The sequence below is a fragment of the Meles meles genome, chromosome 15, assembly GCF_922984935.1.
Source record: "Meles meles chromosome 15, mMelMel3.1 paternal haplotype, whole genome shotgun sequence".
Classification (NCBI taxonomy): Eukaryota; Metazoa; Chordata; class Mammalia; order Carnivora; family Mustelidae; genus Meles; species Meles meles.
In genome coordinates this window covers 21,464,758-21,488,243 of record NC_060080.1, presented here as the reverse complement: position 1 = coordinate 21,488,243, position 23,486 = coordinate 21,464,758, and the positions used below count along the sequence as shown (strand labels likewise).

Genomic DNA, 23,486 nt, shown 5'->3' with positions numbered 1-23,486 from the left:
CGTTTTCAAATTCAGTTTCCTCAACAACCTGTTGAGGAGGGACACACAGGCTTTGGGAAAGATGCCATTTTTTCATGCACATTCAGAGAAGGAAAAGTGTTCGCATTCATGAACACTCCAGCCAGGGAGTGTTCATAAGGATAGGTGTGAGCCCGAGTGTCCTCCTGGCGGGCAGTCACCGCAGTAGACACCCAGGATGCTCTGCTCTCTTGGGCTCTGGTTGGTTTCTGTAACCAGGTCTAGACTCCATCATTCACAATCAACTGTGAATGAACTGAGAGGAACTGTGAAACTTGTCACAGCCCTCAGGTTCCCTATTCAAAAGGGGAGTGTGTGGTGGTCTGTGCATTCCTGGTCGGGAGGCGGGTCAGATGCCAAAAGACTCAGACCTTGCCTGTCCTATCATGCAGGGACCAGTCCGGTACAGACCAGTTAATTTAACAGAGGAAATTTATTATAAAGACAGCAAAAGCCAAAGGGAAATGCCAAGGAAACACAGAGGTGGCAACAGAAGGAAGCCCCTGGAGAGGTAGCCGTTAACAAAGGGAAAAGGTACAAGTTTACTGGAACCCAGAAGCTTAGAGTTGGTGCTGGTACCTTTAAAGGGGACAATTAAGGCGGGTTCCAAGAAGAGGAAAAGGTGGAAACTTGAACGTAGTGCAACCCCTGAGGCAGCGGGAGGGGCCGGGCTGGTCGTTAGGGGTGAGGGTGGAGGTTGGCTGCGAGGAGCTCTTGCCACCGCGGCTCTCAGTTGCGGGAAGCGAGTTCCCTCCCTCTCCTCCCACTCTGCAGGCTTCCTCTAGCACCCCCTATTGGCGGAGCTTAGCAAGGGGCCAGCAGGCAAAGAGAATGGTAGTTTCAAGAAGCCCAGCCTCAGCCGCCCAATGAATATAAGGTTTCGGGCTGTTACAGAGAACGCTATTATGAGCATTCTTGTACACATCTTGCCATCACTTGTGCACTCATATTTTGGGCGTATACACCTAGGAGTGTACTTGCTAGATTTAATAGATGCAGACAATAACCGTTCTGGTGAATGTGAATTGTGATTTTAATATGCATATTTCTCATCACTGGAAGTTGGCCATCTTGACCACTGGGATGTCCTCCTTAAAAAAGGTTCCTCATTCGGACGCCTGGCTGGCTCAGGTGGTGGAACATGGAACTCTTTTTTTTTTTTTTTTTTTAATATGGAACGCTTCACGAATTTGCGTGTCATCCTTGCGCAGGGGCCATGCTAATCTTCTCTGTATCGTTCCAATTTTAGTATATGTGCTGCCGAAGCGAGCACGGAACATGGAACTCTTGATCTTGGGGTTGTGAGTTCAGGCCCCACATTGTGTGTAGAGATTACTTTAAAAAAAAAAAAAAAGGTGCCTCCTTAAGTCTCTAGCCCATTTACAGTTGAATGGTCAGCCTTTTTCTTATTGCTCTGTAGGGATTTTTTTTTAAAAGGATTTATTTATTTATTTGACAGAGAGAGAGAGATCACAAGTAGGCAAAGGCAGGGGTGGGGTGGGGGGCAGGATCCCTGCTGAGCAGAGAGCCCCATGCAGGGCTCCCCATTCCAGGACCCTGAGATCATGACCTGAGCCAAAGGCAGTGGCTTAACCAACTGAGGCACACAGACACCCCATGCTGTATTTTCCTTAGGCAGTATTTCTGTATTCTGGATTCATGAACATATTCTCCTGTATTCTTCTTTTCCTATTTTTCCCTCTCTTTTCCTTGTCCACAGGTACTGAATTCTGAGTCATTTCTTCAGATCTGTTTTCCAATTTACTCGTTCTGTTTTTAGTAGTTTCTAATCCTCCTCTGTGTTCCTAATTAAAATATTACATATATATATATTTAAAGATTTTATTTATTTATTTGGCAGACAGAGATCACAAGCAGGCAGAGAGGCAGGCAGAGAAAGAGATTGAGAGCTGGAAGCAGGCTCCCTGCTGAACAGAGAGCCCAATGTGAGGCCCTATCCAGGGCCCTGGGATCATGACCTGAGCCGAAGGCAGATGCTTAACCCACTGAGCCACCAAAGTGCCCCAAAATATTATATTTTCAATTTCTATAAGTTATTGTTTATTCCCTCAATTTTGCCTGCTCATTTTTAGCCTCTTGGTCCTGCATTATCTTTTCAAAATCCTCGTAATTTCCTTAAACATATGAAACATGTTTAATGCATATCATGTACGTAAACATTACTGTATCTGCGGTCAGTGCCAGCGGGATTCTACAGTTCTGCTATCGTTTGCTTATGATGGCTTACATTTCCTTGAGATTTTTATCAGTTTGCTCTGAGCTCAAGTTTGTTAAAATTTTATCTTTCAAAGCTTAGGTTTAAAGTATATTGTCCAGAGAGGAATTGTACTTGCTTGAGCTTAGAAACACTACTAAATTGAGACCGGTCAAAATTTTTTAGCTTTTTTGGCCTCCAAAGGTTTGAGGATTTAGAAATCTCTGGGAAACTCCCCCCACATCCTCCTAGCCAAGGTCTGTTTGGGCAAGGGTTGCCAACTCTCTTTCATACACTGAGGGTATCGCTTTTTGGTGACCCCAGCTTTAGGATACGGTCGCTGACTCAATTTCCCTTTTTTGGATGGGTCCCAGGCTTTGTCTCTTGTACCCAAATTTGGCCTGTTAAAACCCTGGCCTGGGGCACCAGCAATCCACAGATATTGCCAAGGTAGTACTGGCCTCAGCTGGCTTACCATTTTGGTTTTATGGTTTCTTATCTCTTCTCTTATTCCTTTCCCCTACTTTTCTACTGGCCCAACAATGCATTTAAAAATATGTTTTTCGGGGGGCGCCTGGGTGGCTCAGTTGGCTAAGTGTCTGCCTGTGGCTCAGGTCATGATCCTGGGGTCCTGGGATCGAGCCCGCATCGGGCTCCCTGCTCAGCAGGGAGCCTCCTTCTCCCTCTTCCTCTGCCTGCTACTCCTCCTGCTTGTGCTCTCTCTGTCAAATAAATAAATAAAATCTTTTTTAAAAATGTGTTTAGGGACACCTGGGTGGCTCAGTCAGTTAAGCGTCTGGCTTCAGTTCAGTTCATGATCCCAGCGTCCTGGGATCCAGTCTCACATGGGGCTCCTTGCTCGGCAGGGAGCCTGCTTCTCCCTCTGACTGCTGCTCTCACTACTTGTACTCTCTCTCTCTCTGACAAATAAATAAATAAAATCTAAAAAAATTTAAAAATGTTTAAAGATTTTTAAATATTTTATTTATTTATTTATTTAGGGGGACAGGAGCAGAGGGGAAGGGAAAAAAAAATCTCAAGGAGACTCCTGCCGAGCATGGAGCTTAATCCCACAACCCCAAGATCACAACCTGAGCCAAAACCAAGAGTCAGATGCTTAACCTATGCAGCCACCCAGCTATCCCTAAAAATATGTTTTTAACATTTTATCCATCATTTTGAGTGTTTTGTACCAAGAGGATTTCCCTGCACATCTAGTCCACCATATTGTCGGAATTAGAAATCCAGTGATTTTTCTTAGAAAACATGCCACTCACGCAGGAGTCCTACAAGCAGGTAATTTCTACTTCAGAGACAAGTATGTCTTACAAATCCAAGATTTCTCTTTCCTGCTGTTTCATGTTTGTTTAGAGTGCGTCTGGAGAAACAGTTGCACCGTTGCCATAACCGAGCACAAATTGAATGAAAGCGCCGTGAGAGCAGCTATTATTGTACTAGCTAATGAGATGATCATGCAGGATCACGTCGAGTTGGGGCAAAATAAAGACTATGGGAGAACTGATCAGTTTCTTCAGATACCCTGCTGTCAAGATCAGAGTCACTTTCCTCCACAATTTTGCAATTCAGGAGGAGGTATTTCAAAATAACTGATTGTCCCTGCCTTGGGATGTAAATTTAAGAGAAGGTTCTGGCAAAGCCAGAGGACATAATTTCAACCTAGATGCTTTGTCACTTTAGGGTTTTGTGGGAGGCAACTTGACAGACGTCTTCTGACCTTGTACAAAGTCATCCTTGTAATATGGTAATGAAAAAAAAAACAAAAAAACCCGGGGCGCCTGGGTGGCTCAGTGGGTTAAGGCCTCTGCCTTCGGCTCGGGTCATGGTCTCAGGGTCCTGAGATCGAGCCCCGCATCGGGCTCTCTGCTCAGCGGGGAGCCTGCTTCCTCCTCTGTCTCTCTGCCTGCCTCTCTGACTACTTGTGATCTCTGTCTATCAAATAAATAAATAAAATCTTTAAAAAAAAAAAAACAAAAACAAAAAAAACCCCTCCGGTATAGGGAGTGAGGCAGAAAGTCCCACCAACCTCTGCATCATCTTGAGCCGGAAGAACACTTTTCTTCTTAAAAAGGCTTTAGGAGGATGGACATGGAACAATTGGCTTAGGATTTGTACGTTTCGGGGAGGCTGCAGAAGGCTCTGGCTTCTTTTAATACGCATGAGACCAGCCCCTTCCCGTTCTAGGTCTTAAATAAGCCCGGCATTAATAACACACCCACCAGTTCACTGACATTTCTAACAGCTGGTTTCTTGGAGCAATTTACAACATCACGATCTCTTCCACAAAGTGACATTGCCTTTCAAGAAGGGCTATCCAGTTCTTCTCCCTCCACTGCCTCCACAGCTCGCACAGAACAAGAACCCCAGGAAAATCTATTAACCCTGCACGCTGTGCTCAGCCTGGGATTTCAAAAACAGCCTAGGATTTCATAATTTATTTATTTTAATTAATTAATTAATTTTTAAATGGTCATATTTTCTTTTTTTTAAAGATTTTTAATTTATTTATTTGACAGAGATCACAGGTAGGCAGAGAGAGAGGAAGGGAAGCAGGCTCCCTGCTGAGCAGAGAGCCCGATTTGGAGCTTGATCCCAGGACCCTGGGATCATGACCTGAGCCAAAGGCAGAGGCTTTAACCCACTGAGCCACTCAGGCGCCCCTCATAATTTTTTTAGTAACACCTTTCTTCCTCCTGTAGAGTTCCACCTTTCATTTCTAAAAGATTTTATTTATTTATGTATGTTTGTATGTATTTATTTCAGAAAGAGACAGTGAGAGAGAGAAAGAAGAAAGCACAAGCATGAGCAGGGGTGAGGGGCAGAGGGAGAAGCAGACTCCCCACTGAGCAGGAAGCCAACGCAGATGCGTGGGCTCAATTCAGGGGCTCCAGGATCATGACCTAAGCTGGAGGCAGACAGTTAACTAGCTGAGCCACCCAGGCGCCCTCAGTGGCATATGTTTATTACAAAGCTTCCAAAAGGAAAAAAAAAAAAAATGCCTGTCCTGGTCTGGTCTGCCTTCATGTCCAGGGGAATAATGGTGGTGGCGAGTTTGCTGCTAAGGTTGTTGAGACTGGTGTGGAAAGGACTCTTGTGTCCTTGGCCAGTTGGTGGAGTAGTCTAACTGTGTTAGCCAGGCGCATTCAACCAGCCTGGCCTGTGAAGGAGGAGTTTTGCTGATGGGCACATCCCACATCTGGCCATCCTCCTGGGACCAGGCCCCGTGGCTTCTTGCAACCATGCGGTGGAGCCCCGCCCAGCAGGCTTGGCACCGGGCCCCCACTTCCGTGGTTATAGCTGAGCTCTGCTTCAACTTTCAGCTTATGCTACTGCACTTCTCAGAGCATATCAGACCTTGAAAGTTTTCTGTTCACCAGACAGTGATGGCTGGCTTCCTCCCCAGGCCCTATTTAAAATTTGCACCTTGGGGGAAACCTGCGTGGCTCAGTCATTAAGCGTCTGCTTTGGCTCAGGTCATGATCTCAGGGTCCTGGGATCAAGCCCCGAATCCGGCTTCCTGCTCAATGGGAAGCCTCCTCCTCCCTCTCCCTCTGCCCTGCTTGTATTCCCCCTCTCATTCTCTCTCTCTGTCAAATAAATAAAATCTTAAAAAAATTTTTTTTTGCATCTTTATGGAGAGTGTACCTGTGTTTGCACCAGGAGATCCAAGGGCTCTGCCGCCTGGCGTGCGGTTAGCTGGGGTTTCTGGGATGTGGGACATGGAATCTGCTTTCATCCAACTTGGCCCCGTCCAGCGGTTCCAGCCTACTGGAGAAGGAGGTAACTGATGGGATTTTGGCCTGATTTACTGAGCGTGGTTTTCTCCTTCCAGCACCCTTATTATGGAGGGCTGTTCTTATTCCGATCTCTGGATCATAATTTTTTGTAAGTTTTTTCAGGTTAAAAAAAAAAAACCCTCTTTACCTGGTCATTACTTCTTGGTTTATTCAGGGTCCGATCCGCTGCTTCTGCTACCTTCTGTAGGTGACACACAGGAGGCAGCTCCCTCCCTAGCCAGCTGAGATGGTCCCTTGTCCTTTGTGTTGCTCTTCAACAGCTGACATCTTGCTGTTATTTAAAAGTTACATAAACAGGGGCGCCTGGGTGACTCAGTGGGTTAAGTCTCTGCCTTCAGCTCAGGTCATGATCTCAGGGTCCTGGAATGGAGCCCCACATCGGGCTCTCTGCTCGGCAGGGGGCCTGCTTCCCTCCTCTCTCTGCCTGCCTCTCTGCCTACTTGTGATCTTTCTCTCTGTCAAATAAATAAAAATAAAAATAAGATCTTAAAAATTACATAAATAGGGGCACCTGGGTACTCAGTCTTCTGGACTTTGTGGTGGGAAGGAGTTTGCTTCTCTCCCTCTTCCCTCTTCCTCTGTCCTCCCCCTCCATGTATATGCGTGCTCCCTCTTTCTCAAATAAATGAAGAGAAAATCTTAAAAAAAAATTACATTAGGTGGGGTGCCTGGGTGGTTCAGACGTTAGGCGTCTGTCTTTGGCTCAGGTTGTGATCTCAGGGTCTTAGGATCGAGCCCCGCATCTGGCTCCCTGCTTGGCGGAAAGTCTGCTTCTCTCTCTCCCACTCCCCCTCGAACCCCGACTTGTGTTCCTGCTCTCGCTGTCTCTTTCTCTGTCAAATACATAAATAAAATATTTTAAAAATTACATTAGTTAGCCCACTGTATGTGAATATATATAACATTTTCATGAAAAATAATTATTTTTCATATTGGAAAATGTTTAGTGAGAAGAATGGCCTTGCTTTATATTTTTTGCGGATATCTTTAATGTCTGTTGCAGTGGACAGCTGGATTCTCCTGTCTGCTGCTGCCTCCCATCTGTTGCGATATCACATGTTGTATGGCTTCTGGAAAATTCCACGATGCGTGAGAGACGTGTTAAGAAAAGGCAAATAGCATCTTGTATTATGAAAATGGTTTGGGCCACTTAGAAAGGGCCTCAGGGACACCCCGCACCCAACAGAGTCCCCAGACCACATTCTGAATGCCGGTGATCTAGAGTGAGGGTCAGGATACATTTTCTTAAAGGCCATATTGTAAATATTTTAGGTTTAATCTGTTGCAGCTATTCAGCTCTGCTATGGTATCAGGAAAGCAGCTTTAGGTAACATTGTAAACAAATGGGTGTGGCCATACCGCCCCCCCTCCACCCCTCCCCCACAAAAACTTACTTATCAAAACCCGCAGGGGTGGGAGCAGGTGGGCTGGATTTGGTCCACTGTGGCCAATGAGCCGGCGCCTGCAGGGGCCCTGAGTTTAGAGCTCGTGCCACAAAAGAGGGACAGTGCCATAGGATTCATTCTAGTCAGGCCCCTTCCAGAGGAAGAGAAAAGGAATTTCTCAGAGAAGACTAGATCTTGTATTTTAATTACCCTTCCCCGTTGGTAAAACCCACAGTCTCCACCTTCTACTTAGGCATCCCTCGGCCAGCTCTGCTTCTCCCATGGCCCAGGCCTCCGCCCTGCAGCTCTGCTGCTCATCGAGAAGCAGACACACATCCCACTCTCTGGGGAAGCTGTGCTGGCCATCACTGCCGCTCCCGCCACCTCGGGTCACGGGCACCTGGGCAGGCAGTGCAAGCTGGCCAACTGGGCCAGCCATCCCCCTGACTCTTGAGCTAGGCCACCTTGGTGACATTTGTCAGCTGGGCTTCTGTTTCCTTTTGGAGCTTCTTGCCCACAGTCCCCTGTTCCCAAGGGGACCAAAGCTGTCTTTGGACTTGAGTCTTAACCTGCCTCTGACCACTCTTGCCTGCCCCATGCCTCTAGACCCGGTGGGAATAAAAAGCCTTCAGCGAGCAGGTGTTTTTCTTCCTCTGCTGCAGAGGCAAAGAACTCCTGGTTCCCATTTCTTGGTGGATGCAGGTCTCTGACCTGACTTTCCTCTGGTTATTCCCATCTGTCCCCCAGTCCTTCCTTTGACTCCACCTGCCTCTCGCAGCCCTTTGGCAGCCTGGCCTGTGCTGGGTGCTCTCTGGCTGGAGGACACGGCCTCTGGACCCCAGACTGGCCTGAGCCTGCAGGAAAACAGCTTTGCCTGGACAGAGCCTGGGACAGCCTAAGCAACTTGTATTGAATGCACTTGCCCTTCCCCAGCCTTCCACCAGCTTCATCTTCCCCTGGTGTCCTTGTCTTCTCTACCAGGGTAATGCTGTCCCCCCAGGGGGGTCCAATACCGCTGGGCAAAGGCAGGAGTCTGCGCAGGGTAGTGTGGGGCCGGCTCCAAACTAGTCTCCTTAGCTACCAGAAGGGGACCCCCACTGGATGCCCCAAACCAGCGTGCCCACTTTCATTCCCCAGAGAAAGGCGGTACACCGCCAGCCTGAGAGGACAGTCATCTCTTCCTCTGCCCCCCACTCTCAAACTCAACCAGGAACTTCCTGCTCTTTGGCTTTAAAAATAGAACATTCAAGCTGGACTTTTATGGTCTTGGGAAGAACACTGCGCTCGTGCCCACCCACACCTGGTCTCTGCCCCTGCCTGGCCTCGTCCAGCTGCTCAGGAGCCGTCCCCAGTGGGCCCCTCAGTGGAGACTTGGTAGATTTACGACGGCAGCCTTGGCCGAGACCTTCTTCCCATGGCTCCCAGCCACACCGTTCAGCTGCTCTCCCACATCCCATGCAGCCCGAGGCTGGGACGTTCTGTGTCTTTTTCTGCCCCCACCCCCCACCCCCCCCCCCCCCCCGCCGGGCGTGCTGAGTCAGCCCTTGCCCAGCCCTGTGCAGAAGCAGTGACTGCTCATGCCAGAGCCTTCTTTGGTCTCACAGTGGCGATGGTGGCTCCAGGACTGTCCGTGTTGGGACTCGAGTCAGCCTGGTCCATTCCCTCATGCTGAGTCACAGAAGTTTAACAAAACGCTGGTTCCTTCTCAGTCTGGACTTCGGGGGGGGGGGGGGGTGTTCACGCTAGACCTGATCTGGAAAGTTACTTTTAGCATGTATAGACTCTATAATTAGTCCTCAAACGATTTCTTCAGAGCCAGAAATGCCACTAAGTGCTCCGAGTCTCTGGTACCCCATGGCAAGCCTTAAGGAGTGGCTGGGCGGGCGTGCCTGTGGGCAGGAGCTGCCCCTGGGGAGATCATCTGTAGACGGATTGTAGAAATAACTCCAGAGCCAGTGAAGCCTTAGGCCAAAATCATACAAAGAACCCAGTGAGCGCAGACCTATCTTGTTTTTCCTGAAGGTTCGGTTTCTAACAGAATGGAAAGAGAAGACTAACTATCGTCCCCTGGAAAAGATAAGGGTTCTCCTTCTAAGGTCCTTCACGGATGTCATCAGGCCCATCAGCCCTTCTAATGCGAGGCCTTCAGGTGCTGTCTATTTCAGTTCCGGTGGGCCTGCCTCTGGGATAAGACATGTCAAACTAGGCAGCTGGGATCATCAAAAAGTTTCTCTGGAAACTGGAATGCAAGCAATGCAAGCTTTCTGGCTTAACCCGTAAATATAAGTCAGATCGAGAAAAGGGTGGATGGGTGTAGGGCCCGGAGAGGGAAGACGTGTAGTGATGAGTAGCGGCTGGAGAGACCACAAGGCAGACAAGGCTCCTGAATCCTCCCCTGCCTCTTGGACACCGGGTAAGGTCTTATGAAGCCGTAACAAACTTCAATTTCCATCTGGCTATGCGACCCTGGCCCATTGCTGTTCCCGCTTGCAGCTGCCCAGAGCCTACCTGGCCCTCGGCTTTCCCATCAGCACCTGTAGCTGTTGTTGTCCTAGGCCTCTTCCTTTGCACCTGCACATCCGGAGGGTTTGTGGGAAGCTTAGGGGAGAAAGCAGAGGGCGGTGCCCTAACTCAGCTTCCACCCCAGCCAAACCCCTTCCTCTCCCACTTCCTGCAGCTGTCACAGCACCCACCTCCCCTGTGGCTCCCGCGTACCCTTCCATTTGCTGAAGGGCTCATTGCTTCGCCTGGTCTGTGTGCTGGAACCTGGGAGCCGAACCTGAGTCCGTCCAGTCCGAGGGCTGAGAATCAGAGGGAAGACTGGCAGGGCCGGTAGAGAATCCAGGTCCCTAAGCTTGAGTGGTAGCCTGGCAGAAAAAGGCAAGTGTGATGCTCATTTGTCACCGAGAGCTGGTGAGCATGGCCTTGTGGGAAAGAGAGCGTCCGCCTCTTCCGAAACTTGGGGCCTGGCCTCTGCTTCCTTTGTTCTTGGGCTTCGGGTGGTGGCTGTGGCGGAGTCAAGGCCAGAGCTCCCCAGGCCTCCAGCGTAGAGACGAGATCGCATGGGCCACTTCTGTAAGACACGGGGATGGGAACTGAGTAATAATATTGCGGCCCCTGTCGTCCTTGGCACCCCAGACTTGGCCTTCCCTAGCACCCCCTTGCTGAGGCCCTCCCCCACCATGACTGCTCTGATGACGGTGGTCTCGGGCTCACCACCACTTACGGCCCCGTGCCTTCTCCCGACCTCCTGAGCCTGGCCCAGAGGCTCATGAGAAGCTGTGTGAGGAGAGCAAGGACCCTGAAAGGAGCCCCCTCCCATCCCCAGCAGTGGAGAGGGAGATGGATGGCAGCGCTTGGCGGTGGCCAGGGGCTGGACAGCAGGGAGGGCAGCAGGGCCGGGGCAAGGAGGGGCCCCTCTTGATACTGAGCAGTCCTGACCTCTTCTCTCGCCCAGCCCCCAACCCCAATACCCCCCACCCCCGCCACGCCACGTCTCAGCGCTGCCCTGTCTGTCTAAGCAGGGGAACTCCTTGTGCATCCTTCCAGCAGGAGCGTGGACAGCCCCAGAAACACCAGTTGACTCTGCTCTGAGGGCTGCCTTCCTCTTGGCAGCCCCTTTGTGGGGTGGGGGACGCCTAAGGGACACTGCTCCCCACTGACTGTCCCGTCCCACCACGCTGTCCGAGTTCTAGACAGAGCCGGCTCTCATCTCTTTACTCGTCCGCGTATTTGCCCATCACCGCCTACATGCAAGGGCCTGACTTGGGTCGTCGCTTCACTGCTAAGGAAACGACTCTGACACTGTCAGCATTTCAGAGTCGCCCCCATTTAGTCTCACATTCTTGCAGTTTAGCTATATTTGCATAAAAGAAGAGAAGACAAAGTTTCAAGTTTCCAAGTTTCAAGTTGCCAAGTTTCAAGACATTTCAGAACTGTGATGCGTAGGGGAGAGAGATGGCGAAGGGCTCCTCCGTAGAAACAAGCCTGACCCCATTCCAGTGCTGTCTAGCCTCAGAGGGCAGAGAGGACCTGTCCTTTATAACAGGTGCGCTCTGCAACCAGCAGCTGTGTGAGGAAAGCCTGCTTCATGGCCTCGAGCCTGGGCTCTGAGGTCAGACACCCTCGGGTTCAAACTGCACCCAGCCACTTAATTTCCCCGAGATTCGATTTCCTCATCTGTAAAGTAATCCTCATTGGGTTCCCGTGTGGACGAGAAGATGGAAAGGACTGGAGTGCTAAGCCCAGCTCCCGGCACAACTTTAGCACCCACATATTATCGCTGTCACTGCAATGGTGAATATTGTTAATTACACTTTTCATTCCTGATCCCGGTTCATACCCTGGAGGGCAAGTAAGGCTCGTGTTATCTTCCCCTTCACATATGACAAAGCTGAGGTTCAGGAAAAGTAGGTGCTGGTCCAGGGGGTGCCACATGCAGGAAGCAAGGCCAAACACACACTCAACCCCCCACCCCCCCACTGCCGGCCCCTCCCCCACCCCAGCTTGATGGCTTCTCCAGTGAGGCTAAGACCTTGTTCTCCCAGAGGGACATCTCTCCTGTGGCAGAAGTCCAGAGGACACCGAGGCATTATATGATAATGGGGTGATGTACCCTGGAATCTGGGACTCTCCCTGGGCGGTTTCCTTTCCCACGCCCCAGCCGTGGAAACTGCTCCTCTTTCTCCTCTGCCATGAGGCACCCCAGAGTCTTGGGGCCTCTGTGAAGTTCCCTCCTCTTGGAGGAACTGCATTTTCATGAAGTCATTTCCAATCACCACCCCCACTGCACCCAGGGTCAGGCAATTCCCAAGAGCCAGCTTTGGCTCCTTTCCCTCTGAGAGAGCAGGAAGTAGCTGGTCCCCAGCCCCCATGTCAGCTCTGCTTGGGGCAGGGGGCCTAAGTCCTGTCCATCCCAAACCCCAATCCTCAAGGCCCGGGGCTCGTGGCCTACCTTGAGAGGGTGTAGATAGCGGAGTCCACGCAGGAAGGGTGGCCAGGCAGGGCCAGGCAACTGGTGGCCCAGCGTGCGGGTGAGGTGGGCTATGTAGCTGGTGGCCAGCACCAGCACATCCAGCTTGGAGAGCTTGGTGTCGGGTGGCACAGCGGGCAGAGCAGCCTGCAGGGCCAGGAAGGCCTGGCGCAGTGTCCTCACCCGGCTCCGCTCCCGTGCAGCATTCTTGGGACTGGCCTCACTCTGCACAGAGGACCCCAGATGAATGGGTCTGACTAGACTCCCCCATCTGCCCCTGTTTCTAAGAGCATTCTAGTGTGAGGTCTCCCTCCAGAGCAGCAGAGCTGAGGGCCTCATGCTCTCTTTGTCTGCTCTCGGTCTTCCCCCACCTTACAGCTGAGGAAATGGAAAGAAGGTGTCACCTCAGGTCAGAGGGCAGCAGGGTGGCAAGGCGAGGCTCAGAAGCCGAGCGTCCTTTCCTCTTTCTGATACTGCTCTATCCCTGTTCCATCCACACCCTCGTGGGAATCCTGCTCATGCCCTGCAGGAAGGGCAGAGCCACCCCTGCCCTGTAGGGCTGACCCTTGCCCAGCCAGGTCCTGAGATGAAGACGCAGCTGCAGTGATGAAGAAAGGACCCCCAGCCAGGGGCCACAGCGACCCACAGCTGCCATCCTGGTCCCACCACTCGCTGCTTTTCTGGAGCTGTGGGGAATTCACCCCACTCCTCCAGGCCTCAGTTTCCCCCAGAGCCGTGAGTGGGGCCAACTCTCTGAGCCCCGCTCTGGTTGAGACCAACGTGGAGCCTTGGAGTCGAAGGCGCTGGTGTCCCCCTCTTGAGCAGGGGCCGTGACGCCCAGTGAGGCTTTGTGGCCAGAGGTGACACCTCAGCCCCTCCACTCCAGCCTCCCCCCGGTGCCCCCCACAGGTTCAGCATTTCCTTACCCGGCCATGAGCCAGGCTCCGGGCCCTGACCCCTCGTGGGCGTGGGCTGGGGGCAGCTCTGCTCCACCTTTGGTCGCTCCGGCCCGGCCCGTCCCACGGGTCCTGCCTCGTTCTGCTCAGGTGGCTCCTCTTTCTGCCCAAGCCTGCTGCCAGCGACAACCTGGCTTTAGCGGGCTTCTGCCCCACTCCCGGCATGGCGGGTGCCCTTCTGACCTCCCTCTGGGACATGCCACACGCCTGGTGGGGACAGTTGCGGCCCCTAGACGGGAACACGGCGCCAGGCTCCCCGGGCATGCTGGTCGCCCGGCCTGGAGTGTCTCTGTCTGAGGGAGCTGGCGCCCAGTCAGGCCTGCTTGGCTCACTGTTCTGGGAAAACCGCCCACCCAGCACAGCCCCCGCAAGCAGCCTCCTGCCCGCCGCCCAGCCGGCTCAGGGGTGGGGATACTGATGGGGGGAGTGGCCGAGCCCGGGGGCGGGGCGGGGGGGAGTGTGGGGGAGGCCCCTATTTGAGCAGGCATGAGGGCAGTGGGAAGGGAGCTCCCCTCCCAGACACTTGCCTGCCTCTGACAGCAGTCTTGGGATGCTCATGCCACTCTAGCTTTGAGGCTCAAGTCCCCCAGAAGGGCCCTGAGCCCCCTCCCCTGCCAGAAGCCCACCTGCGCACATCCCTGAAAGGAACTTTCCTCCCCTTGCCAATGAACTCGACCTCCCAGCCACAGGGCACTATTCCCCATTCCCCCCAGCGGGCCTCCTATCTCCAGCCTAGGGCTTCGCCATCCCCCGGAATATCTTCCTCTGGGTGGAAAGGCTGCCTTCATCCGTTGGGTTATGCCCTTCGTTTGTGAGGACTTCCTCCTCACAGAGCCCAGAGCCCCTGTCGCCCTGTTTGACGGGCACCCTAATTTATGCACGGCCACACCCTGGCGAGTTCCCTCACAGTCCAGTGCTCCTACATCACTATGTGCCAGGCACGGCAAGAAGCGCTTGTACGTATTCTCTTGCTTATTTCTCCGAACAACCTTTTTAAAAATTTTTTTTTAATTTTTAAATTAACATATAATGTATTATTAGCCCCAGAGGTACAGGTCTGTGAATCACCAGGTTTACACACTTCACAACACTCATCATAGCCCATACCCTCCCCAAAGTCCATAACCCAGCCACCTTCTCCCTCCCCCTTCTCAGAACAACCTTATAAGAAAAGAAACTCTTGTATCTTCGTGTTTCAGATGGGAAAACAGGGATCGGGAGGTGACGCAGCTGGTAAGGGATGGGGGTGGATGAGAGCCCAGGCGGTCAGTTAGACTCGGAAGGTTGGCCCTCAGCCTACACTGTTCTGCCTTGGGTGGGTCCACTCACATGTCTGTCCCTAAGCTAGATGCGAAGTCTTCGAAGGTAAGGACCGGTCACACCATCTACCCTATATAGCCCGTTGGGAGGAGTCAGGCTGATGGGACAGGAAATCTGCCACAGTAGTCCCTGCCTGTTCCCGAGTCCCAATCTCGGTTTGCAGCACAGTCCATCTGAGATGTCCCTTGTCCGCCCATCTTGAACTCCAGGAGAGACAAAATACGTAGAGAAAAAGGAGAGAAAGAACAGAGGAGTAAAGGCAGATGCACATAGAGAGAGAACCACAGCCAACCAGAGGGAAAGGAAACAGGAAGACAAGGAAAATCCCCCTGAATATTTGTCAGTGACGAAGTGATCATGTACATTTTGGTGTTTCCATGGAACCATGGAACCACTATGGAACGATGCGCAGTAATAAAAACAAGACAGACCTCTGTAGAGTGACATGAACATAACTCTCCAAGAAATCATGGTTAAGGGCGAAAAACCTAGCTGTAAATCAGTTGCATGAAAAACTCCCAGCAGGGATCAAAAATACCAAAAACCAGAAGCTGCAAGCATGAAGGGTTATGTGTTTACATGAACGTATGGAAACTAGGCCGAAAAGATGCACACCACATTTTTGTTCGCTTGTTTGGTTTGGTTTTGCTCTAGATGCAGAGGGTTAAACATACTCTGGATCTGTGGCACACCATGGCCTTCCGCACCCCAGGGCCTCCTGTTGGCCTTCCTCCCTTCCGTCTATCCCCTTTCATCCCGTTCCCATCCTTCTTCCCTGTCACCGTTTCAAAGTATTTAATGTATACTCTTTTGCTAGTCTGTGTGGTGGTTTTATTTTTTTTTAAGATTTTATTTATTTATTAGAGAGAGATCACAAGTAGGCAGAGAGGCAGGCAGAGAGAGAGGAAGGGAGCAGGCTCTCCCCAGGACCCTGAGATCATGACCTGAGCTGAATGCAGAGGCTTAACCCACTGAGCCACCCAGGTGCCCCTATATACATGCTTCTTATAAATACAGAGACTTAGTTTTTTTCCAGCAGGGAGCCTCATTTGGGGCTTGATCTCAGGACACTGGGATCATGACCTGAGCAGAAGGCAGAGGCTTTAACCCACTGAGCCCCCCGGCCGCCCCTGTGTGGTGGTTTTAAAATATGTACACCAATTCTTTGACACTTCTCTCTTCAAAAGGTGGAGCCTAATCGCCTCTCCCCATGACTGTGGGCCACTCTTAGCAACTTGCTCCTCACAGACAAAACATGGCCGGGGCGCCTGAGTAGCTCAGTCAGTTAAATGTCTGCCTTTCGCTCAGGTCCTTATCCAGGGGTCTCTAGTTGGGCTCTGCGATCAGCGTGGAGCCTGCTTCTTCTCCCTCTGCCCCTCCTGCCACTCATGCTCTCCGGCTCTCTCCCTCTTAAATAAATAAAATCTTCGAAAATTCAAAACAAATAAAATGTGGCAGCAGTGTTAGCGTGAAGCTTCTGGAACTAGGTTTTAAAGACACCGTAGCTTCCTCTTGGGATCACTTGGTCCCCCGGCTCTAGGGGAAGCCAGCTGCTGTGCGGTGAAGGTACTCTTGTCACCCTGAGGAGAGGCCCAGGTGGTGAGGAGGGGAACCTGCCGAATGGACCCCACTCCCTGCCCCGCCCCGTTCAGCCTTCAGATGAGTGCCACCCGGGTCAACACTTTGAGTGCGACCCATGAGTGTCCTTGAGCCAGAGTCACCCAGCTAAGCTGCTTTTACCCACAGACTTTCAGAGCCACAGAAGCCATGGGAGGTGATGAATGTTTACTGTTGTTTAAGTTTCGGGGTAGTTGGGTGAACAGCAGTAGAGAACTCCTGCAACATGTGTTATTCAACCCTGTGCATCACTGCGTGAATACATGTTAAATTCATTAAAAGGATAACGCGTTTTACATTATCCGCACGTAGTACAGTGCCAGCGACGTGGTAGGTATGACGGGATAAGCTTCACTGTTACTGCTTTTGTTCGATCCTGTGGGGATTTTTGTTTGTTTGCTTCGTAATATTCTGAAGAGTTTATTATAAACTAGTTTCACAGGCCACCAGAAAGTAGAAGGACTCTGTACATCCTTTCCGGAAACAGGCAGGGAGCTGATAAGGGCCCACATGGGTCTCGGGCCTTGGTGGGCACATTCCTTGGTGGTGGTGGGGGACTTCATTTTGGGGATGAGGAGGGGTGCCTGCATCTCTGGAGGGGGCAATTCTATTGGAGTTGCTCCTCTAAGGGGATCCTCAATGGGAGACCCACGGGAGGCCTTGGGACAGGTGGCGAGCCCACCATGCCTGGAGGGGTTGTCCCTTGGCCCATAGGTGGGGGAGGACTCCCGTGGCCAGGGGGATACTGGGTTGGGCCCCCCTGCAGTCTTGGCTGTGGCAGCAGCTGCAGAGGCTGCAACAATGCCTCTTCCTTGTGGGGTCATCACCTGTTGGGATGGCCCACCCTCTACCCTCTTGACCTGGGCCAGCAAGTCCTGAAGGATCCTGGGGCCACTGGAAGCCCAGCAGGGACTCCTGTGCCCGCAGCTCTGCCGATCCCTGGGCCCCCCGCAGTTCCGCAAGTGGCACTCAGACGCTGCCAGTCGGTATCTTTGGGAGGAGGTCCCTGTACTCTCCTTGGGACCAGGATGCCCCCTGAGTTAATCGACTGAGTATTGCCAGAGTGCCATCCGGAACGGCAGCAGGGTCTGCACATCCAAGAGCCCTGCGTGGGGTGCTGAAGCCCCACATGCCCGACATCACCGAGTATTAACCAGATTCCCAGTTTTACAGTTTTATGGTGGGATAGCTATAAAGAGCTGTTTGAATTTGCCTTTATCTGATAACTGACAAGCTCAGGCATCCTTAGTGTGTGGTGCTTGGTGGGAGAATGTGTTTCGTTTTTCTCCATATAGGGAGACTGTTTCCCCATCTTCATCTGCTGAACAGTCCATTCTCCCTGCTCAGTTGCAGCTCCCACGTTATCATATAATAAGTTCCCTTCTTTACACATGGATCAATGTCTGAGTTCTCTATTCTGTCCTGCTGATCTTTTCTTTTTTTTTTTTTTAGGTTTTATTTGACAGAGAGAGAGAGACTGCGAAAAAGGGAACACAAGCCGGGGGAGTGGGAGAGGAAGAAGCCGGCTTCCCACTGAGCAGGGAGCCCAATGCAGGGCTTGATCCCAGGACCCTGGGATGAGGATCTGAGCCAAATGCAGACGCTTAACGACTGAGCCACCCAGGCAGTCCATGAACTCTTTGTCTGTGTTTGAGTGAGTAGCACACTGCTTTTATGGCTATGACTTTGTAGCATGTCTTATTATTTGGTAAGATAAAACTCCCCCTCTTTACTCTTATTTTTCAAGGTTGACTTAGTTATTTCTGTATACTTACTTTTCCATTTAGATTTTAGAGAACATTCACTAGGTTCCTAAAAAATTCAACTGGAATTTTGATTGGGATTTTATTGAATGGATGGATTGATTTGGGGAGAGTTTTCATCTTTATAGTTTTGAGTCAAACATTTCAGGAACATGAAATGTCTCTCATTTTATTTTAAACATCTTTTATATCCTTTATTAATTGTATAGTTTATCCCACGAATGTCTGTGTATTCTTGCACCTGTGAAATGGTTCACAGTTTTTTTTTTAAGATTTTATTTATTTATTTGATAGAAAGAGATCACAAGCAAATAGAGAGGCAGGTAGAGAGAGAGAGAGGGAAGCAGGCTCCCTGCTGAGCAGAGACCCCGATTCGGGACTCGATCCCAGGACCCCGAGATCATGACCTGAGCCGAAGGCAGCAGCTTAACCCACTAAGCCACCCAGGCGCCCCTGGTTCACAGTTTTGTTGAACTAAATAGTTCATAGTTTTTATAACACTCTTACTCATTCTGTTTTCTAGTTGATGATGGCTGCTATACAGAAATGCTAGTAAATTCTTAGTTTGTCTTGAATCCAGCAACCTTGCTGAACTTTTCTTATTAGTCTTAAAACTGTTGCTTCCATTGATTTTTCTAAGTAGATAAAAGAAATCACAATTTTATTTCTTCTCTTTCAATCTTTATTTATTTTTTTTAAAGATTTTATTTATTTATTTGACAGAGAGAGATCACAAGTAGGCAGAGAGGCAGGCAGAGAGAGTGAGAGGGAAGCAGGCTCCCTTCAGAGCAGAGAGCCTGACGTGGGATTCAATCCCAGGACCCTGAGATCATGACCTGAGCCGAAGGCAGCGGCTTAAACCACTGAGCCACCCAGGCGCCCCCTTTTCAATCTTTATATTTGTTTCTTTTCCCTTCCTTAGAGTGTTGACTTGTGTTTTTGTTACTCTGTTAATCAGAAATAGTGATAACAGGCACCTTTTCCCCCTAACCCTATGTAGAATATATCTAGAATTTCACCGTTAGGCATAATATTTGTTGTAGGCTTTTGATATATAATCTTTACCAAGTTAAGGATGTATCCGTCTAGTCCTTGTTTGCTAAGAGGTTTTTGGTGATTTTTCAAATTGTAAGTGGGTGTAGAACTTTATCAAATGCTTTTTCTGCATCAACTGAAATACAATCATGATTTTTCTCTCTCAGTGTATTAATATGTTCAATTATTTTGTCGTATTTTCTGATGATAAATCTCATTGCTTGTGATTAACATTTAAAATACACTCTGATTCATATAGTTAATATGTTGTTTAGGATTTTATAACCATCTCATAAGTGAAATGAGATTCTAATTTTCTTCTCTTTTTAAAAAATTTTATTTATTTATTTGACAGAGAGAGATCACAAGTAGGCAGAGAGGCAGGCAGAGAGAGAGGGGAAGCAGGCTGCCTGCTGAGCAGAGAGGACCTGAAATCATGACCTGAGCCAAAGGCAGAGGCTTAACCCACTGAGCCACCCAGGTGCCCTCTAATTTTATTCTCTTTAACTGTCATTATTTGGTTTTGGGATCAAAGTTACACTAACCTCATAAAATGAGCTAGGGAGCTCTCACTCTTCTACTTTCTGAAAGAACCTTTTACATAAGATAGAAACCAACCCTTCTTTGAAGTCTGGTGAGACTTAATTATAAAACCACCAGGCCTAGTTTTCCTTTGGTGAAGAGGGGAAGAAATGTTAACTTTCCCTCGGTTTCTTTGCCTTCCTATTGATGTATTGTAATGCCTTGTTTCTTCTTATCAATACTTATAATTTTATATTTTCCATGAATTTAGCAATTTCATTCAGGAATTCCAATACTTTAGTGTACAAAATGCTCTTAGAAATATGTTTCCAGGGATGCCTAGGTGGTTTGGTTAAGCCGCTGCCTTCGGCTCAGAACATGATCCTAGGGTCCTAGGATCAGTCCCACATCAGGCTCCTTGCTCAGCGGGTAGCCTGTTTCTCTCTCTGCCTCTCTGGGCCACTCTGCCTGCTTGTGCTCTCTCTCTCTCTCTCTCTCAAAAGAAGAAGAAGGAGGAGAAGGAGAAGGAGGAGAAGAAGAGCAAACATGTTTATGGGAAACACAGCCTGTTTGGGGGCCGACATCATTCTAATCTTGAGAGAACTGCCCATCAGGACCTTAGGACAGAAGAATGGCATTTTGAAGGATAGAGCAAAAAGGTGTTTTTCAGACATAACAGGACTGTCTTTTGTCCTCCCATATATATATATATATATAAAAGCTGTATATATATATAAAGCTGTATATATATTTATATATATATATAAAAAGCTGTGTATATATATATATATTTATATTTATATATTTATTTATTTATATATACACCCTGATGGTATTAGATGCCAACCTTTCAGTGATGAGCTAAAGTCAGCTGGGACTCCCATCCCAAGATCCTCAGACCAAGTTCAAAGAGTCACCCACAGAAAACTCTAGGGAGCTCATTGGGCAGTCCAGAGTTTCTTGCATTCTGACCATCTGTGAGATGAAGGGTGGCCCATGGAATGAATGGTGGGTATTCCCAGGCTTTCAGTTCAATATTCTTTCTCAGAGTTCATTAAGTTGTTGCTAAGGCAGACCTCTCCCAGAAGCTTCCATCTGAAACTCAATCAGGTCAGAGCCAAAGTCAGACTTCTAGGGGAATCCAAGGAAACCCTTGCCAGATGGTAAACGGGCATCATCACTTTCCTTCCGGAGGCACTTACCTATCAGAGAAAGAGGGAGATCTGACTCCAACTTTTCTGAGCCTTGGCAGGACACAGAGTAGGAAGGAAGAAAGTATTAAAGCCACACTCACAGCCATGTGGAAAGACATCTTCTTTTACCAAGAGCCTTTTCAGAGTTAGGTGACTAGGACATACTCAGGGAGCTCAGTCCTCAGACGGACCGCAAGGTCATGGTCAGATGAACTGGGGACTCTCAGGCTATCACATCGGTGTTGCGTCCACAGCAGGGATGTGCTCTATGAAGGAAAACGTACACAGTGAAAAAGTGTCCACAAAGCCCCAAGTGGTGAACCAGGAGAGAGTGAGACTGGTGTACAAGGTGGGCAGACGCTTCCCAGACCAGAAGGTGCAGAGGCCATTTCTAGCACTCTGTCATCTTCAAGCTGATCTTCAGGGCAATGGGTTTCTGCATGGCGAAGCTCGTCTCCAGGGCACGGCTCAGGTCCATGCCATGCGGGGCTATCTCTGCGGCACGGCACTACCTAGATGCAGGTGTGTGGGCGGCTCTGTGACTTAGAACTTTGTCGCTGCTGCATGCTTCATCTCCAGTGGCCGGGCCATGGACACAGCAGGGCGGGTCCTGGCACACTGGTCTGAGTGGGCTTCATGGAGCACGCGGGCAGCACATGGGTGAAGGTGCAGCTTCTCTATCATGTATTGGGTTTTGAAGTTGGTCTGAGACTGCTGTTTCTCGGGTTGAACACAGGCACAGTTCCGGGAACTAGCCTAACTCATGGAAGCTGGGCCTCATGGGTTCTCCCTTGGCCTCTAGTGCTGATGACAGGTTCTCCTCTTCCTGGGACTTGTTTCAGCACAGTGCCATCAGCCCCCTCTATTGCAGGCTGTGCAGGAGCCCAGGCACAGTCTCGTTTGGTGGGATTGGTGGAAGGTATAGAGAGGAGTGGCTGTACAGGAGGATCACCTTCCCCTCAGAACCTGAGCCCCATCTCCCAGGAGCTATAATTTACACTTGGAACAATGACCTCTTGGATACTGATTGGAGTCCCTTTGAAAAAGAAGTGCTTGGCAAGCTCAAGCTCCTTCTGCCAGGCAGTGAGGCCAGTGGGAGGGAGCGAGAGCAGCCTTCTTCACTCATACCTCTCCTAGTCCCTCTAGTGGTACAGAAGCGCCCTAGAAGTTTCACTACTGCTATGGGATCCCTCTTTTCTTATTTTTGATTCTCCATTATGTCTCTAGATACTTTCTCTTTTTTTTTTTTGTTCTGTATTTTATTTGCAACCAACTCTCTTTTTGTTCTTAATAAGTGTTCCCAGAAGTATGCTTAGCTTATCTATCCTTTCAAGTACCAGACTGTCTTTTTTTAATACTCTCTATATTAAAAAAAAATGGTTTATAAGAAATTGTGACAGGGGCGCCTGGGTGGCTCAGTGGGTTAAAGCCTCTGCCTTCAGCTCAGGTTATGATCCCAGGGTCCTTGGATCGAGCCCTGCATCGGGCTGTCTGCTCAGCAGGGAGCCTGCTTCCTCTCTCTCTCTCTCTCTCTCTCTCTCTGCCTGCCTCTCTGCCTACTTGTGATCTCGGTCTGTCAGATAGATGAATAAAAATCTTAAAAAAAAAAAAAGAAAAAGAAATTGTGACATATGTACCATTTTAACCATTTCAAGTTCAGTGGTATTAAGTACCTTCACACTGTTGTGCATACATGACTGTCATCCATTCACAGAACATTTGTCATCCCGCAAAACTGAAATATTTTTAGATTTAGTTATTTATTTATGTTAGAGAGAGAAAGTGAGAGAGAGAGAGAGAGCATGAGTGAGGGTCGGGGGAGAGGCAGAGAGAGAAGTAGACTCCCCGCTGAGCAGGGAGCCTGACGTGGGGCTTGATCCCAAGACCCTGGGATCATGACCTGAGCAAAAGGCAGACGCTTAACTAACTGAGCCATCAAGGTGCCCCCAAATTGAAAATCTTTACTCATTAAACAATAACTTCCGATTCTCCCTACCCAGCCCCCGCACCTGGCAACCACCGTCGAACTTTCTGTCTCTATGAATTTGACTCTTCTAAGCACCTCATATGAGTAGACTCTTACAGTATTTTTCCTTTGGGACTGGTTTATTTCTCTTTTTTTAATACATTTTATTTATTTATTTCACAGACAGAGGACACAAGTAAGCAGAGAGGCAGGCAGACAGAGAGGGGGAGGCAGGCTCCCCGCTGAGCAGAGAGCCGGATGTGGGGCTCGATCCCAGGACTCCCAGATCATGACCTGAGCTGAAGGCAGAGGCTTTAACCCACTGAGTCCACCCAGGTACCCCGGGACTAGTTTATTCACTTAGTGCAGCCACAAGGTTCATCCATGTTGCAGCCTGTGTCAGAATTTCCCTCCTTTTTAAGGCTGAATAATACTCCATTGTAAATATATACACATTTTGTTTGTCCCTTCATTGGTCAATGGACATTTTGGTTGTTCCTACCTTTTAGCTACTGTGAATAATGCTGCTGTGAACACAGGGATACAGGTATCTCTTCAAAACCCTGCTTTCGGTTCTTTTGGGTACCTACCCGGAAGTGGAATTGCTGCGTCTCGTGATAATTCTATTTGTAATTTTTCGAGGAACTGCTGCACTGTTTCCCATAGTGGCTCTACCGTTGTACGTTCCCGCCAGCAGTGCACAGGGGTT

General features: G+C 49.6%; 1 protein-coding gene, 1 non-coding gene and 1 pseudogene across 2 annotated transcripts; all 3 read right to left on the bottom strand.

The window, feature by feature from the left end:
* Window positions 1-1,184: 1,184 nt before the first annotated feature.
* Window positions 1,185-1,291, bottom strand: LOC123926239. The gene has a single exon (XR_006815174.1). It is a non-coding gene; the product is annotated as a U6 spliceosomal RNA (small nuclear RNA).
* Window positions 1,292-10,211: 8,920 nt separating this feature from the next.
* TCF23 (transcription factor 23) lies at window positions 10,212-13,559 on the bottom strand. Its single transcript, XM_045980039.1, has 3 exons — window positions 13,332-13,559; window positions 12,388-12,630; window positions 10,212-10,506 (listed from the first exon to the last, which is right to left on the bottom strand). Exons 1-3 carry the CDS (start codon window positions 13,557-13,559, stop codon window positions 10,327-10,329), a joined length of 651 nt encoding a protein of 216 aa, XP_045835995.1. The 3' UTR covers window positions 10,212-10,326.
* Window positions 13,560-16,721: 3,162 nt separating this feature from the next.
* LOC123925636 lies at window positions 16,722-21,289 on the bottom strand (annotated as a pseudogene).
* Window positions 21,290-23,486: the final 2,197 nt, after the last annotated feature.